Here is a 19,221-nt window from a genome sequence, read left to right as displayed (position 1 = left end):
AATATATATATAATTCTTAAAAGAGAATAAACTCTGTTCTCATATTGAGTGCAGCAGACTTTGAAATCCCTAGAGAACCAAACCTCCAGCTTTAAGGTTACAGTATTGTGACCTCCAGCCTGACAACACCCTGGAACAGCTTACGATGTAAACTGTAAAAGTATTATGTCAAACATGTCAATGCACCGGTCGGGAATGGATACATTTACATTTCCTTCAAATAGCCGTCAAGATCATAAAAAACAAAAATACCAATAACAATCACAGAATAAACCACATTTGCCCTGAGGTCCAACACGAGAAAGGGAATCGAACCCAACACGACGCTTCACCCCCCAATCTAAAAGTCCTTAAAATATTCATCCCTGGAACCCGGAGGTCAGTCATTCATTAGTCAACACCGGAACACCCGGACAGCTATCAGCGAGCACCTGGACCTCCGCGGCTCAGGTTTCATCTCCTCGCCAAGAGACACGACTCCTCTTCAGGCCACATCGTCATCACTGCCCGTTGCCATACCGACCTGCTCCAGCAGGCCGATGTCTGGTTTTTAGGACGCAGACGTCCAGGTCACGTCAGTCGTGTCGGACTCGATACGTCGTTGAAATCTAGTAGGTACTGTAGCAAAGTGTAGCTGTGCAATATAAGTCAACATGCCTCATATATCTAGAACAGTCTCTCAATAGTTTCATATCTCAAGGTTTGCGTTGTAAAGCACCAGTGTCCCCTGTTTTTCTTTATTTATTTCCATAATTATTTATTTGGAAGTGGTAAAAGCTCTACGAAACACATAATTAGTCAATTGAAATATGAAACAACTGAATACCAAGCGATAGAAACTGGTTATACTAGGTAACGCTATTCCCTTTTCTTACCGTCATCCGAGGTGATCAGGTGCAGACCGATTAGTAGGGAAAGGATGCCACCTAGTGTTCGTTTGGCCTCATAACATGTCCAGGCACGGCCTTCAGTATGAGTTGGTTCTGTTATATTGTACTTTACAGGCTATTCAATGACAAGGTTGTCAGCTGTTGGTTTAACATTGAGGTGCTTATCTAATCATATATGAGCCTACAATATAATAACAGATTTCAAATTAACTTGTCTCTTAGAACTAGGCCTATAGCTTAATAGATTTACTATTAATATATTCTATTTTGTCAGTGAAGCAAAAACATCTAAGCCCAAATACAAACAAATGAGGTGAAGGGTATTTTATTATCCCCATATTTGGACGTTGGGCGTGGACCTGAAAACATTTGAATGAGTAAAAGTCTAATTTTGAAGCCTGTCCCGCAAAGTCTAAGTGTTGTCTAAATGTTTATCCAGGATATACACAACGCTTTGGCAACTCATAAAAACGGACGTCCTTGATAGAGCCAGAGCATTTCACACAATCCAGAGTCACTGACGTAAATGTTTAGACCTTCAGGACAGGACTTCAGTCTGGAGAACACGCAGCCCGACCTCAACGTGTGATCGAATGCAGAGAAGTCAAAGGTAAGTGGATCGATGTTACCCATCTTAGATATCTATCTATCGTTATCCATCCAAGAAGATACAGTGTGCCTGCCTGTCTGCGTTGTCTTTCACACAAGCAACATGACCAAGTGAAGGGTAAATACTACCCATGTAGTTTTTATTATTCTGTTACAAATATCGGTACTTTGTTTTTTACCACTGGTGCTTACAATAACACATTCAAAGCAAAACAGAAACAAATAAAGTTACAGGCAAAAAGAAAAACAAATGTTTTAATGACAAGAGATACAAATGAACTCGCCATTAAGTCCTTAAAGAGTTTCTGATCATGTGGGCCCCTGGTCTTAGTGTGACTTCAGGGCCCCTAGAGAGCACATTATGTCGGACTACACATTCAATAAAGACTCAAAGAAAAGAGGGAAAGGAGGAGCGGAGATGGAGAGCTAACGCAGTGGACAGGCCAGAGATATGTTCATTTATTTCCCTCGGAAATCTAAACAAGAAAAAAAAAGTAGATCAGGATATTACAAGAGCCAATATCAAACCTATTAATGCAAACCTAAAACAATTGTCAATTTACAAACTTACAGTACATTCTCAACACGATTAGCTTATGTTTCATAAATCCTGGGGATTACCCCAACATCCAACATTTTAAAACATTTTAAAATGAATAGAAAGAAAGAAGAAGTAGCCATCAGAAAGTTAAAAAAACAAAGTAAACCAAAAGAAAACCATTGGTAATGACTCGTCCGCCCTTAAAGCCGCTTCCACACTCACAAATAAGTCTTCACTTGATCTGGGACGTTTAGTAAAAAGCTTACGACAGATGTCCTGTTTAAGAAAATACAACCAGGACCCCCTTCAAGAGGAGCCAGAACATGTAAACTAGTCTCCGCATTTAGTCTCAGCAACCACCGTGACTTCTACTACAACATGCGGAGCAAATATAGAAAACATTCACAGCATGTGACAGCCCTAAAATGGTCAAATGGCTGCCAAGTGCCTGGAAGCAGGAACCAAAAAGCTAGGGGGGGGGGTGGGGGCACGGCGGACTGATGGGGGACGCAGAGTTAGTGGAGTTAGCAACGCTGTGAGCCTCCCCGGAGTCTTCTGTTGCCCGCTACGCGTCTGGCCTGCTGGCCACAGACCAGAGGAATTCTCTGGTGGCCTTGGTAAATATAACATTTAGAATAACAGCACCATGGGCTGCTGTCTGTGGATTTAACCCAGTTTTCCTGGGTCTTCGCTGGGCTGTGGTTCTGGAGGGGTGGGGGGGGGGGGAGGGACACAAGCATGCCTTCAAGTCTGGCCTGGAGCGTCGGGGGGGAGACGGTTCTGCAGGAATACGAGCTCATAAGAAGGAGAGCTGGAGACCAGCAGCATCTCCAGCACCGAGACCCAGCACCCGGCCAAGGAGAAGGAAAGTCACATTTGGTCATGTGGGCTCGGTTATTTGTCAGACAAGCACAAACATAAAAGACTCAAGAGTAATTATTTATTGACTGGGTGTGTGTGTATTGACGGTTTGCGCTGTGCCAAGATCACCGATATGCAACCCGGTGTACAACATGTTTTCTGGAGCCCGACGTTGTGTGTTAAATAAAAAAAACAGATCCAAATCAGCGAACCCCTGCTGAGAGCGACAGACATATCCCCCCACCCCCCCCCCCCCCTCCTGCTCGCGTCCCATCACGCGTTTCCCCTGCAGATGAATCGCCTTATCACATGTTGAGGCACCTTGATATGTGCGAGTTCACACTAGAGGTTTCCATGTGACGACATGTGAGGATCACTGTGGAGACTGAGTGGTGCCGTGACTCATCCTCTCCGCGTTGCCATTGGATAATAACAAGCAATCAGGAGGAGGAAGAGCGAACACATAGCTTATACGGACCGGCCTCTCGAATAGGACCGTGAAGTAACAGTTAACCATCAACGTCACAAAAATAGTTTCCAAAGATATTTCTGCTCAGTGTTCGTTTCACAGGGGTGGTCAGCTTGAATTACCGTGTATTAACATTCTGTTTTCACAAAGATGAGATATACTTGATGGTATAACAAACCATTTTCAAACCAGAGGTTTTTGAAAAATGTGATCGTTACTAATTCTCTCCTAAGTTGGACTCGCCTTCGGAGAAGCTTCAGAAAGTGGTGTCCGAGTTAAATCTTAGTTCTAACTGCATATCGTTTGTATAATATATGCGTTCTTGCTTGGAGTGCCGTTTCACTTCAACACTTTTCTACAAGTCTGTGGCCGCTATGGCCATAGACTCTCACGCCGGGCTATATATAATGCTATGTGCCAGAATTGGACTTCAAACCTGTACAATTTTGTATTTAACCCTCAAGCATCTATACTCAAAATCCACATTGCCACTCGGAGACTACGAATGGTGTATGTTACATATCTACAGGCTTCTGACGTGTGATTGGACAGGATACTATATACAATTCTGTATATAGCGTATCAGTACTGCATGTGTTAACTGTATTTATACAGGTTTATATAAATATAGATAAGTATATTTCTATGTACATTTTTCATATTTCAACATTGCATAAATGATCAAATAAATAATACAAATTGTAATCAAATCATACGCAAGTAAGTAGGATTTAAGAAACGCTATACGAGAGCCAAGGTAATTCTAGTCAATTGAAACGAGTTAATGATACTAACAATATTCATAATTATTCAGTCATGAACGGAAAACCAAAACAATCTGGCATAACGGTTTGAGCTCCACCACAACGGCCCTGCAGGGTGACCACCAGGGCGGCTTCTGGAATGACTGAGAGGGAAGTGTGAGGTCAGGGAGGGGGGCGAGGGCCGTTCACCTCCGGACGTCCCCGGGGCCCGGGCCCTCCTGCTCCGACACCAGCCCCGCCTCGGGGCTCTGGCGGCGGGGGCCCTGGCTGCGGTTGCGCGGGTGTCCGTTGAAGCCTCCCTTGCCGGGCTTGTCCTTGTCGCCCTGCCGAGGCGGGCGTGGCTGGTCGGGGTCGGGGTGCGGAGGGGGAGGAGCCTGGCGGCGCTGCTCCGAGGAGGGGGGCGGCGGCGGCGGCGGCTGGGGGAGGAGTCAGAGAGGAGCAGAGGCTCAGGCTGTCACACAGCGCGCCCCAGTTCTGCTCGCACTGCAGACGCACGCTGCGGGTCAGCGCCTCCTTCACCTCCTCGCCGCAGCTCAGCAGGATGTTTACCAGCTCCACGTACGGCCTACACACACACACACACACACACACACACACACACACACACACACACACACACACACACACACACACACACACACACACACACACACACACACACACACACACACTTAATCAACAACACCATGTATCCATGGTGCACTACACAGTGGCAACCAGCCGGCTTTTAAAGACAGAGCACAACAAGGTCACCAGGAAGAAGACTGGAAAACAACATCAAAGTTAATGGTGGTGGAGGTGGGGGTGGAGGTGGTGGTGGTGGTGGTGGTGGTGGAGGTGGTGGAAGAGAGGGAAGCGTTCACTGCATGACGTGTATGCATGTGAGTTGTGTGTCTTTATGTGTGCTGCCATGCAGGTGCAGACTGGTGGTGAGGTGTAGACTGGTGGTGAGGTGCAGACTGGTGGTGAGGTGTAGACTGGTGGTGAGGTGCAGACTGGTGGTGAGGTGCAGACTGGTGGTGAGGTGTAGACTGGTGGTGAGGTGTAGACTGGTGGTGAGGTGCAGACTGGTGGTGAGGTGCAGACTGGTGGTGAGGTGTAGACTGGTGGTGAGGTGCAGACTGGTGGTGAGGTGCAGACTGGTGGTGAGGTGCAGACTGGTGGTGAGGTGTAGACTGGTGGTGAGGTGCAGACTGGTGGTGAGGTGTAGACTGGTGGTGAGGTGTAGACTGGTGGTGAGGTGTAGACTGGTGGTGAGGTGCAGACTGGTGGTGAGGTGTAGACTGGTGGTGGCAGACTGGAGGTGCAGCGAGGGGAACGTCCCATGCAGGCGGCTGTGGGCGTGTCTCACCCTTTAGGGAACAGGTCCTGGAAGTGGATCATCTCCACCATGACGGCGACGTTCTCCTTGGCGGCGGAGCAGAGGTTGTGTTTGAGGTAGCACTCCCTCTGCAGCTGGAACACCATCTCCTTGATGGACACACACTTCCTGCTGATGCAGCTGAACTTGTGCCGGAGTCCGTGGGCCATACACTTCAGTGCATCTTTGATGAAGGACTTTCCCTGCACACACACACACACACACACACACACACACACACACACACACACACACACACACACACACACACACACACACACACACACACACACACACACACACACACACACACACACACACACACACACGGCTGTTAAGTCTGGGGTTCTGCAGCTGATGACCGCATGGAATTCATAACAAGGATTGTGAGGAATTTTTTCCATGAGCTCAACACAAAAGCGACCTTTTCATTGTTGGTCAGTTATTGCATTAATGTAACTGTGTTACTTGAGCACCAAACACTCTTTTATCGATGCGCGTGTGTGTGTGTGCGCGTGTGTGTGTGTGTGTGCATGTGTGCTGTGCTCTTGCTACACTCACATTTTGTTAGAGAGTATAAGCTCGACTTTCTGAGAAAATGCTGCTGGTGAAACAGTGGGTGAAGGATTGGACTGAAGCAGATAACTGCCTCATAAAGGGCTGAATGGAACCCTGGTGTCCGTGGGGCCAATGAGTGAGCCTGACGGACGCGCTGAGAGCTGCGGGGCGCGGGTGAATGAGGGCTGGACCGGGCCCTGCTCTGACCAAATGAAAGGGGAGATGACCATGGAAGACAGCCAGCTGGCTCACCCCCGCCCAACCAGAACCAAAGACATGTTCTGTAAGGTTACGTGCCTCTCTCTCTGTGTGTGTGTGTGTGTGTGTGTGTGTGTGTGTGTGTGTGTGTGTGTGTGTGTGTGTGTGTGTGTGTGTGTGTGTGTGTGTGTGTGTGTGTGTGTGTGTGTGTGTGTGTGTGTGTGTGTGTGTGTGTGTGTGTGTGTGGGGATGTGTGTACTTTTGAAAAAAACTAAATCAACAAAATCTCTTTTGGCAGAAGGTTGAAGTTACACTGATGGGAACAAAAAGTGCGAGTCAACTATTCCCCGTGATTAAACACCGTGGACCTGCCATGGACGGGGGGGGGGGGGGGGGGGGTGGACAGGGATGGGGGGCGTGGACAGGGAGGGGGCCGCATGGGGGGGGGGGGGGGCATGGTGAGGGAGGGGGGCCGCATGGGGGGGGGCATGGTGAGGGAGGGGGGGCCGCATGGGGGGGGGGCCGCATGGGGGGGTGGACAGGGAGGAGGGACGCATGGGGGGGGGGGGGGGGGGGCGAGGAGGAGGGAAGGGTGGAGGGGGGGAGGAGGGAGGGGTGGAGGGGGGGGTGGGCGCTCCATTACCTGAGAGTCGAAGCGGCCGGCGTTGTGCAGGAAGGTCATGCAGATCTCCTGCAGCCCGCGGATCTCACAGGAGTTGTTCTCGAAGCACTCGAACACACCGCAGCCCACGTCCCCCGCACTCACCAGACAGTGCTGGATCTCCGCTGGACACACACACACACACACACACACACACACACACACACACACACACACACACACACACACACACACACACACACACACACCACACACACACACACACACACACACACACACACACACACACACACTTCGGGTTTGTTTGGTGTCATTTTATACTTTCAGTGTTGTGGATGTGTCCATATGGGTGTGTATGTGTGTGCACAAGTCTATCTGCATGCATGTGTGGCTATTTGTATGTATGTATGTGTGTGTGTGTGTGTGTGTGTGTGTGTGTGTGTGTGTGTGTGTGTGTGTGTGTGTGTGTGTGTGTGTGTGTGTGTGTGTGTGTGTGTGTGTGTGTGTGTGTGTGTGTGTGTGTGTGTGTGTGTGTGTGTGTGTGACAGTGATTTCAGAGCTGGGTCTTGCAGAGAAGCAGTGGGGGACAGAGATATGAACGTGTCATTCTGCGCCAGGCTGTCTGCACCGCCACGGCCACAGATAGGATGCTGCATTGCAGATAGGCTCCACACAGGAGGGACAATAAACACAAACACGTTAGCTCGGTCGCTTCACTAAGTGTGTAGCAACAAGTTTGCCATTAGAGGAGCAGCCTCACAGCAGCGGGCTGATGCAGTTACAACACACGACTACCACACTCGTTAACGTCTGTGCTGTGGTGACAAGTTAAATATCTAAAAGGGTTGGAGATTTTGCAGCGAAAACGCCGACCCCTAGGAGTAGGAGTGCTGGTTACAGTCTGGAGGCAAACATATGGAGCGGAGAGGAATAGAAAACTGAACGTTGTGAAAGTGGATCAACACCCCATTGTCGGCTGTTTATATCACGGTGCACGGCGTGTTCTTGTGGCGAGCCAGAGGAGTTTGCCAACATCTTAGGAAACATCTTTCTTCACTCAAACTTTACGATTTTACATTTATCACGAAAGAGTGGGAGTGTGTGTGTGGGGGGGGTTAATGTGAAACACAAATCCTTTAGGCTATAATTATCCACTTGACAAAGCGTTGACTGGAGTGTAATCGAACATAGGTGATATAACTCAAACCTAACGGGAGGGCTTGAGAAAAACATTTTTAATGTTATCATCAGTCCAAATTGTGCAGCGCACCGGGCAATTGCAAAAAATCGAATCAAACAAAAACAGCTTCGCGACGAGGAGCACTGCTGAGGAGGGTTGCGGGCACTTGGTTTAACTTGTAGCGGGCAGCAGAAGTGAGCCTCTGTCGTTGCTTGTGTTGACATCGCGGGAATGTGCTTGGATCGCAACGTTGCTCGCAACGTGCATTGCGTTACGCGTCGGTGTGAACCGTGTGTACAGTGGACCGTACTACGGTTGATGAGCCTGCGTCGGAGCTGTCCCGTGTCAGGGGGGGGGGGGGGGGGGGGGTTGTTGCGTTTCTGTATCGCAAAGCGAAGAGCAAACAGCACCACGTGATATGAGCTACGGGAACATACAGTATAAAGGCCAGGTCAGGTCCGATTAAAAGTGTAGGCCTAAACTAAAGCGATTTGGACGATGCATATGATTGTTACCGGTGAACTGCCAATCTAACTGCGGAGACAGTTATACAGATATATCAATTATATCGATTACAGATATATCAATCGACTTCTGTTGATAGTCACATACACATACACGCATATGTGTGTTTTGCATATAGTCCAACACATACACGATAGTCAAACATACATACATGCAGTCAAACTTTACTCAGGATTAATCTCACGTTCCAATAGGCTAGGCTATATGCAACACACAGAAATGCGTTTCCAAATAAGCACTAGTACGGTATACACGCTAATGCCCTGAAACGCTCATACGCACACACACGCATGGGCACACATACACACACGCACGGGCAAACATACACACGGGCACACACACACACACACCCCCACACACACACACACACACACACACACACACACACACACACACACACACACACACACACACACACACACACACACACACACACACACACACACACACACACACACACACACACACACCTCTATGTGCTGCCGATTTCATTACCTGTTAGGCTACCTTGGGCCGTTCTATTAATAGTTAACTAACATATTGAATTCCCGTCTCCGATTATTTACAAGATATCGACTTTCAGGTAAGAGAAAGAAGAAGAAAAACCTATGCGTAATAATTATCTTTAAGTAAACAACATTAGTATTAGAAATAGATTGAATTAGATCGCACGTGCAAACACAATCTGTCTTCACTGTGAGATGTGTGGCCAGTGACCAGTGACCGCACGACGTCGACCCAATGCTGTCAAAACACACACACACACACACACACACACACACACACACACACACACACACACACACACACACACACACACACACACACACACACACACACACACACACACACACACACACACATTTGATCCTACCTGTGTTCTGGAGGGAGAGGCGTCCTTTCTGGCTGGCGGGCTTCTCCGGGGGGCTGTCATGGAGGTCGATATTATCCAGCCCCACTACGCTCCCAAACACCGTGAGGACGAGCAAGGCGGTAATCAGCTTCAGCAACATGACTGTGTCCTCATCAATGTGCCTCTAAACTCTCTGTGGGTGAAGCGGTGAAACGGCGCAGCGGTTCTACAGCCTCTCGTATGTGGAGCGTCCCCGTGAGGCCGGCTGTGTGTGTCTGAGGGGCAGCAGGGAGTTGGAGCGAGTGGAGAGCAGCGAGTGGATGCTGCTTCCTATATCCCTCTCTCTCGCAGCCCGGGTGTCAATTTAGATGAAGGAGTTAAGCAGGTGTTGGTCGCTGCGCCGCGACCAATCAGAGACACGGACATCCGCGAACAGGATTTAGGGGGCGTGTCCATAGTGGACGTCCCCCCCTTCTATTCCTCTATAAAACTGCAGCCATGAAGAAGTAGTCATTAGTCCGCGCGCTGTTTAGGCTGTGTGTGTGTGTGTGTGTGTGTGTGTGTGTGTGTGTGTGTGTGTGTGTGTGTGTGTGTGTGTGTGTGTGTGTGTGTGTGTGTGTGCGTGCGCGTGCGTGCGTGCGTGCGTGTGTGTGAGCGTGTGTTTGTGTGGAGGGAGTACAATATTCCAACTAATATAATACATCGATTTCAACAACATTACATCCACGCAAACGATTGTACAAACACCAGCCAAGAAAAAGGTTGTTCTTTATCGAAACTCAATGCGTAAATGGGACAAAGAGCGCTGAACTATGGGTTATCTTTGTGACGAAGTGCCTTTGCCTTGGACGTCACGACGAAGGGACGAGTGTGTGAGTGTGTGAGTTGAGCTCCGACAGGGCAGCGGGGGGATGTTCATGTCGACGGCCGACGCTTTACTTCCTACAACTCTCTGCCCAAAACGCATATTTTGTAATCTTATAGCGGTCGAATTGGAGCTGAACAAGGGGTGACACTCCTAGGCATTCCATGCGTTGCCCCAATCCCGTCTACGAATCCATCCTAACGTCACCGTGGTGACGCTCTGACGCGGACGGTAGGCTGGAGGACAATGCTGAGTAGAGCAGCGTGTTCTAATCAGTGCCCCTGGGACCTATGACATATTCTATGCCAATATGTTACATTCCATTCATTTCGATATATAGGCCTATGCGATATAGTGAGCCTACGGTATGTTTGTAATTAAATAATCAAATAATATTTGTGGCCGTAATAAAGTGTAAACCCAGATCCTGAACACTGTCAATGCCATCACTTAACGCCATTTTAGTTTCCCACTCAATCTTATCCTAAATGACCGAAGTGATCTAGATCTATGTTAAGCTAAACACATGACCGCTGGACCGAAGAGGCATCTCAAATCACGCGTAAAGGAAATATTGTTGGGACCATGCTGCACGACACGAGATCCATTCATTTGATTATTTTCCATATCTTTCCCACAGATTCACACTGGGGGTTCTGCTGCAGCTTAGGGAGATGCGCGCCAGTGGTGCCTTAACCACACGGACTGGAATCTCCTCCTCAATTCAAGTCTGTGGAAAAAAAAAAAAAAAAATGAAATACCCACGCTGCAGACACACCCTCGGTTTGGCCCAATCAGAGCGCTCCCCTGCACCACCGCCTCGTAACGTCGCCGTGGTGCCTGAACGCACAGGACCCGACGGCCGATGCAGCGCGATCACTCTCTGCTTCTTCAATAACCCCCTCCTCAAACTCATAAACATCCAACATGGAGTTTTAAAAAAACAGGAATGCTTTGTTTGTGCTATTAATCTAATTGCTAATTTAATCGCGCGTACTATTTTAGGAAACGGTTTTACGAGGGCTGAATTAACGGCTTTTTTCCCTCGTTTGCCAAGAATGGGTGCGCTCATTTTACACCCTCAGATATCGGTGCCAGCCAGATCCTGTAGTCTCCACACCACAACAAGTACGCTTAACACGGATAATGAACGCTTAGATGTTGAGGTTGTGACAGTGGCTGTTAAATGCGTTCAGCTATGCGTGTGTGTGTATACGTGTGTGTGTGTGTGTGTGTGTGTGTGTGTGTGTGTGTGTGTGTGTGTGTGTGTGTGTGTGTGTGTGTGTGTGTGTGTGTGTGTGTGTGTGTGTGTGTGTGTGTGTGTGTATATGTGTCACGGTATCGTTTCCCATACACTCCGTGCTTTGTCTCGTTTTCGTTCTTTCTCTCTCGGTGACACGCTTTAGAGAAAAGGGACGATATGCCTCGACAGGATGCAACGAGCCGTTCTTTGTGAGCGACGGGGTGACTGTAAACCGGCAGAGACGCAGACATATGTTCCGCGTCGGGCCCCCGTGGCTCTGGCAAGTGCTAAACCAGTGGAAGCACAACACGGGGGGCGCCAGGCAATATGGGGCCGGTGGGTGGTCACTCTCCACGGCACGGCGTGCTTCGAGGGGTGCTGGTTTTGTAGCAGCAATCAACTTCGCCAGTTTTATACACATAATGCCCCAGCCCCAGCATTTAAATCAAGAGTGTGATTCTTAGAAAGCAAGGCCAAAGGAGGGCCGTTTGTAGAACATTAGCTCAGTTCTCCTTCTGGACACAATTTGTTACCGAGAAGGTGTTTCCATGACATGTTAATCATCAAATGACCGACCGATTAAGCTGGCTTTATCAGAGTGTGAAGTCAACTTTGTGCTTGTGCCTGCGTCCAGAGACGTGTCTGTACAGTCACACGGGGCGGCTGATTGGCCCCTTAGTGAGGGGACAAAGCACAAACTGGAGCTTTCCTCAAGAGGGGGTTCATAGAAGGACCAATAGTATCGCTGTGTATAACTGTGCACTATAAGCAATGGAGAGGATTCAAGAGAGTATCCTAAAAGTTAATATACCGTAACCTAGGCTCATGAAAACTTTATTTTGCCAAGTCACAGAAACGCTGTGGCACAATGTACCCATGACAAATGTTTTCACAATTCATTTATAAACAAGGACCAACAAAATATGACATTCCACTGCTCTTTGCTTCCAAAATGGCGGTGGTCCTTGCAATGTGACGTTGCGATGTAGTCCCTATAAGTGTGTTATGCTTAGGTTATTGTTCATATACAAAGCGTTTCACTACATATATTTTTAGACATGCGAATATACATACAAAGAGTATTTTATAGTCACTCACAAAAGCTTTTCTGAGAGTTATTAATCATGTCATACACAGACACACACAGACACACACAGACACACACACAGACACAGACACACACACACACACACACACACACACACACACACACACACACACACACACACACACACACACACACACATACACAAACACACATCACAGAGACACACAGGTAAACACACACACACACACACACACACATCACAGAGACACAGGCAAACACACACACACACACACACACACACACACACACACAAATACACAAACACACATCACAGAGACACACAGGCAAACACACACACACACACACACACACACACACACACACAAATACACAAACACACATCACAGAGACACACAGGCAAACACACACACACACACACACACATCACAGAGACACACAGGCAAACACACACACACACACACACACACACACACACACACACACACACACACACACACATCACAGAGACACACAGGCAAACACACACACACACACACACACACACACACACACACACACACACACACCCTCCGAGTGCAAGAAATAGTGTGAGTGAAAGAGAGCGTGCAAGACGGACGATAAAATGTGAGGGGAAAGGTGACACTGGGGGGCTGAAGCTTCGAGGAACTCAAACCTGATCTGTTAGTACGGCTCACTGCACTCTGGTCGTGTACGTGTCGGGTGTATGGGCATAATGTCATTCCTGCTATTTATATAAGAAAATAGTCTCCCCTATAACCGCACTCTCTCTCTCTCCCTCTCAGTGTGGATGTGGTGTGTGTGTGTGTGTGTGTGTGTGTGTGTGTGTGTGTGTGTGTGTGTCTCTATGTCTCTCTCTCTAGCTTTCTATTCCTTTCATGTCAATTTTTCAGGTACACAACCACACACACACACACACACACACACACACACACACACACACACAATGCTGTCTTAACTCACCTGACTTATGAAAAAACAAATAAATAGTTTAATTGAACCCCTGTATAGCCAGCAAGTTCGAGGCTCTGCTTATGAAAAAAAATACTATATTTCAGGACAAAAATTACCACTAACAATGTGCTATTATTGTGTGTGGGTGTGAATATGTGTGTGTGTGTGTGTGTGTGTGTGTGTGTGTGTGTGTGTGTGTGTGTGTGTGTGTGTGTGTGTGTGTGTGTGTGTGTGTGTGTGTGTTTTCTCTCGGCAGGATTTATATTGCGACATCGCTGGCCAATAACTGGTCTATCCTCCATCTCATTACTGTCTGTATACACCCACAGGCCCAGCCAAGCAGAGAGGAGGGGGAAAGGAGAGGAGGAGAGAGAGGAGAGGGGGGAGGACAGAGGTGAGAAGTGGAGAGGGGAGAGGAGCAGGAGAGGAGGGGATGAGGAGAGGTGGAGGGGAGAGAAGGAGGAGACAAGAGGACAGGAGAGGAAAGGAGAGGAAAGGAGAGGAGAGAGAGTAGACACGAGAGGGTGGGTGAGAGAAGTAGGGCCATAGAGGAGAGAAAAGGGAGAGAAAATAGATAGGAGGGAAGGAGGAGGAGGAGCAGAGTTCAGCTCAGTTCATATTTTACTGTCCCACCAGGGAAACTCACTTTGCAGCAGGGCTCGATGACCTTACAGCTACATAAATACACAATAATAAATACCATCAAATGCCAATGAGATAACAAACCAACAGATGAAAACAAATACAAACAGATGAGAGTGAAAGGAGCCGTAGTGTGAAAGTTAAAGTGCCACTAGTGTAAGATAACGTTTCTAATTATTGTGCAAATCTAGCCTATTTATTGTACTTTCCTCTTGGATATATGTATCTTCTATCTTATCTTATATCTCTTATATGTCTTCAGCTGAAGGGGAGGAGAAGCAACTCACCCTCATACTGACTGAACCTTCCTCATGACTTCATTATCTACAATAGTTGGCTGAAGAAGTTACCAGCAACCTCACAACATTTCCGTACTCTTTCCTGATTTGCAGGCCAAGGTCGCTGAGCCGGCGTCCCCTGAGAGAAACACACTCAGAGCTGTGAATGAGAACCATCATCTGCATTGAAAACGTTCGCCTCCCCACAGAGGACATCAGTTCTAAATCACACTTGTGTTGGGGTTGAACTTCAGGCCTTTGTCAATGGTGTTTGTAGGTCGCAACACAAGAGGAGAGAAGAGGAGAGAAGAGGAGAGAGAAGTGACCAAAGAAGGAGAGAGGAGACTAGAGGGGAGGAAAGCAGAAGGAAGCAGAGGACAGAGACTAGATATGAGGGAAGAGGAGAGGACAGGAAAGAAGGAGAGAGGAGGAGGAACCAGAGAAAGGATAGGAGAGTGAATAGAGAAAATAAGCAGAGGAGAAGAGAGAGGAGGAGGGAGAGTAGAGGACGGAAGGAGAGAGGAGGAGGAGTAGCGAGGAGAGAGGAGAGGGTAGAGAAGAAAGAAGGAGAGGAGGAAAGGAGAGCCCCCTAGCTCCCCATGAGGGTAGAGGTGATGTCATCGCGGCCACAGGCCCAGCGGTCCGGCCCTCTGATAGGTGGACACGCGGGGACAAAAGAGCCCTCGTTTAATGAGTGAGAGCCACAGGGCCGAGGCTCTGGGTGGCCCGGTGTCATAGCCTCTGAAAGGCAGCGCGGAGGCATTCAGTATCGGGGTAGGTTATTTTTTGTGTGACCCTGGGCAGGGAGATTAATATTACGTAAGAGCCGTAGGCAGTGGGGAGCCTGTCCTCTGAGTACCTCTGTATCTCCAGTATTAATCAAGGCGAGGAGCCAGGCGCAACAATCGTATGACACAATATGACACACTTTACCCCTCATTAGAGATGAAGGGCCCTCTGTGTAGGGCCCTCTGTGTAGGGCCCGGCGTCATTAAGACCTGTTCCTCACAGCCCCAGGCCTGTTTACTGTTTATGGTAATTACCAGGTGGATGTGTGGGTGCTGTGACCCACATTGAGAGTCAGGTCAGCCAAGACACTAGGGATAATTGATAATTTTCCGAAAAGTGCACGTAGATGGAGTGTGTGTGTGCGTGTGTGTGTGTGTGTGTGTGTGTGTGTGTGTGTTCCTGGCCTCATTAAAGTGTGTGTTTGGTGGAAGATGAGCAGGTTCACAGTGCCCGAGCCACGCACGTTACGTTTGTGAGACCACCCTCCTCTACTGCACTCTACTGCACCCTCCTCTACTGCACCCTCCTCTACTGCACTCTACTGCACTCTACTGCACCCTCCTCTACTGCACCCTCCTCTACTGCACTCTACTGCACCCTCCTCTACTGCACTCTACTGCACCCTCCTCTACTGCACTCTACTGCACCCTCCTCTACTGCACTCTACTGCACCCTCCTCTATTGCACTCTACTGCACCCTCCTCTACTGCACCTACTGTGTGTGTGTGTGTGTGTGTATGTGTGCATGGCTTGGGTTGAGGTATGTCAAACTCTTGTTTTTGTATTGTCTCGGTTTACTCAAGAAAATAAAAGTTAAAATCCCATGAAACCAACAAATCTCCGATACAGTTCTATCAGTGCCATGTGTATTTTCTAAAAGTATCAGTACTGTGTGCGTATTTGATATTTGTAATACTGGGTGTATTATGTGTGTATATGTATGTGTATCAGTACAACGTGTGTGTATGAGAATATGAGAATATAAACATCCACATAAGTATGTATATTCCATAGATTTATAAAACATTACACTCACATTTTTCTATTTTTAAGGAGTTCAAATAAATATTTTCCATCCGTGTAGCCTTAGCCTGGGGTCATCACACCAAACACAATGATGGGAAATGTGTGTGGGTGTGAGGACAGCTATATATGTGTATACATGGAGGTGAATGTGTATGTATGAGTGCGTGCAAGCATTAATTTATGTCTATGCTTGAGTGCGCGCTTACGTGTGTATGCATGAATATATGTGTATTTGAGTGCATGTGTCAATGTGTGTGTGTGTGTGTGTGTGTGCGCATGCCTGTGCGTGAACGTATGCATGAATGTATGTGTGTGTCTATGCACACGTGTGAGTGTGTGTGTGCATATGCACGTGCACGTGCCTGTGTGTTTGTGGTGAGTGACGATATTCCTGTTTGGAATGACGATATTCCTCATTAGACATGTGTTGTTTAGACATGGCTTCAGATGCCATTGTCTCCTGCTTTGGTACACATGCCCTGAGCTTACCCTAAGCCTAACCCTAAGCCTAACCCTAACCCTCACCCTCACCCTCACCCTCACGCTCACCCTCACCCTAACCCTGGTCTGAACACTACAGCCTCTAAAGCGCCCATATTGTCCCGGTGAGAACTCCATATGCTTTTCGTAATTGTTTTTTCCATTGCTAAGATCAAAGGGAGAGGCAACAATTTAGGTTGCTGCTATAAATAACGCGGGCGATATATTTAGAATAGTTCAGAGCAATTAGCTCGCTTGTGAATTAGCGGTTAGCGCTAGATCAAACCAGCATGACCGCACGGCTCTGCTGCCATGAGGTTACAATTGGAGGATGTTTTGTGGTATGTGTTGTTTACGACCTGTGTTCTTACAGCTTTGATTACTGTGATGGTGTGTGTTGGAAAACATCACGTTTTTCCGTGAGGCCGAGGAGGGGCCGAGGGGCTGAAGGGGGAGGAAACGCCTTCCAGGAGCGTCCAACTTCCCCTGGAATTCTGGGAATGTTGGCTCCTAATTATGACATCCGTGGAGTGGGGGCTCTCGACATCCCATACACACCCGTACCGTACACCCCCCCCCCCACCCCCTCCAGTACCCCCCCCAGTACCCCCCCCCCCTCCCCAGTACCCCCCCCCCCCAGTACCACCTCCCCCAGTTCCACCCCCCAGTACCCCCCCAAGTATCCCCCCCAGTACCCCCCCCAGTACCCCCTCCCAGTACCCCCCCCCCCCCCCTCTCGACATCCCATACACACCCGTACACCCCCATACCGCCCCCAGTACTTTTTTATATTTCTAAGTAATTCTTGGTTATTTAAAGTCAAACATATCACTGTCACCCTCCTTCCGATGTTTTCTCGTCACTTTAATCCTCTTTTCTTTTTTTCGCTGCGTGAGAAGCAGCGGTCAGAAATGACAAGCGGTCTATTGGTCGATTGTGATGAGCTCAACGTTTCATTCAGTGGCTGAAGTGGGTCAAATGTAAACAGTCAACGACGTTCTCATTGCCTGTGATGAAACGAGTTCATTGAATAACGTTTAAATTGATCTACAGCCCATTCTGCCCCGCTTTGGAGAACAAGGAGTGGGCCCAGGCTTTAATTTGACTTGTTTGAGTGTGTACAGCATGTACCCCTAAAGCCACACACACACACACCACACACTCACACACACACACTCACACACACACACACACACACACACACACACACACACACACACACACACACACACACACACACTCACACACACACACACACACACACACACACACACACACACACACACACACACACACACTCACTCTCTGCTTTCTTCATTCATTGTCACTTTTTGATGTCTGTCATGTGTGTGGATGTGTGTGTGGATGTGTGTGCATGCGTGTGAGTGTGTGTGTGTGTGTGTGTGTGTGTGTTAATGAGTGAGTGTGTTTCTGTGTGTGTGTGTGTGTGTGTGTGTGTGTGTGTGTGTGTGTGTGTGTGTTGCGTGGGTGGGTGTGTGGGTGGGTATGTGTGTGTGTGTGTGTCTGTGTGTGTAAAACACCCAGAAACCAGTTGGTGAAATACTGATGTATTACAGATGTATTAATGATGTATTACTGATGTATTACTGATGTATTACAGATGTACTACTGATGTATAACAGATGTATTACTGATGTATTACTGATGTATTACTGATGTATTACTGATGTATTACAGATGTATTACTGATGTATGGCTGCTCTAGCTCTGGGTCTCATCTGTTGCTGGGACGTGTGTGTTTTAAAGAGCCTTTATTAAAGATGGCTCCTTCATAGGGTGCACTGAACACTTCATAACATCTGACATAAGCATTTGTGAGCATTTTGTGGTTACCAACGGCTGAGGTTTCATCTCGGGGGCTGCATGGTTTATGGGGTCTATCCAATCAGGGTCGGGCTGTCTCTCTCTCTTTCTCTCCCTCTCTCTCTCTCCCTCTCTCCCTCTCTCTTTCTCTCCCTCTCTCTCTCCCTCTCTCCCTCTCTCTCTTTCTCTCTATCTCTCTCCCTCTCTCTCTCTCTCTCTCTCTCTCACTCTCTCACTCAATCATGATTTATCCTTTAATCTCCATCTCTCTTTTTGCTCTCTACTTCCATCTTTCTTTCTCAAGCCCCTCTCTCCTCTCCCCCTCTCTCCTCTCCCCCTCTCTTCTCTCCCCCCTCTCCCCTCCCCCTCTCTTCTGTCTTTCTGTCACTCCCTCTATCATTTTCTTCCCCTCTATCCCAATTCACCTAAATCGCTCCCTCTTGCTCTATATCTCCTTCTATCTCCCTTACTCTCTCTTTCACCTCCCCTCTCTCCCTCTGTACATCTATCTATCTCCTCTTCCTCTCTCTCCCTCTCTACTTTTCTCCTTCCCTTTCCCTTTCTCTATCTCTCCTACCCTCTCCCTGTCTTTTTCTGTCTCCA

At 48.1% G+C, this 19,221-nt stretch overlaps 1 protein-coding gene across 1 annotated transcript; it reads right to left on the bottom strand.

Annotated features, from left to right (window-relative positions):
* Nucleotides 1-1,611: 1,611 nt before the first annotated feature.
* Nucleotides 1,612-9,751, bottom strand: LOC311344891 (stanniocalcin-2-like). Its single transcript, XM_084469225.1, is given in 5 exon segments — nt 1,612-4,533; nt 4,535-4,699; nt 5,486-5,697; nt 6,894-7,036; nt 9,452-9,751. Coding segments are annotated over 5 exon segments (873 nt in total). The 5' UTR covers nt 9,591-9,751; the 3' UTR covers nt 1,612-4,319.
* Between the last annotated feature and the right edge of the window lie 9,470 nt (nt 9,752-19,221).

This window comes from Micromesistius poutassou (genome assembly GCF_964030765.1).
Source record: "Micromesistius poutassou genome assembly, chromosome: 6".
NCBI lineage: Eukaryota > Metazoa > Chordata > Actinopteri > Gadiformes > Gadidae > Micromesistius > Micromesistius poutassou.
This window is presented reverse-complemented; position numbering and strand designations above follow the sequence as displayed.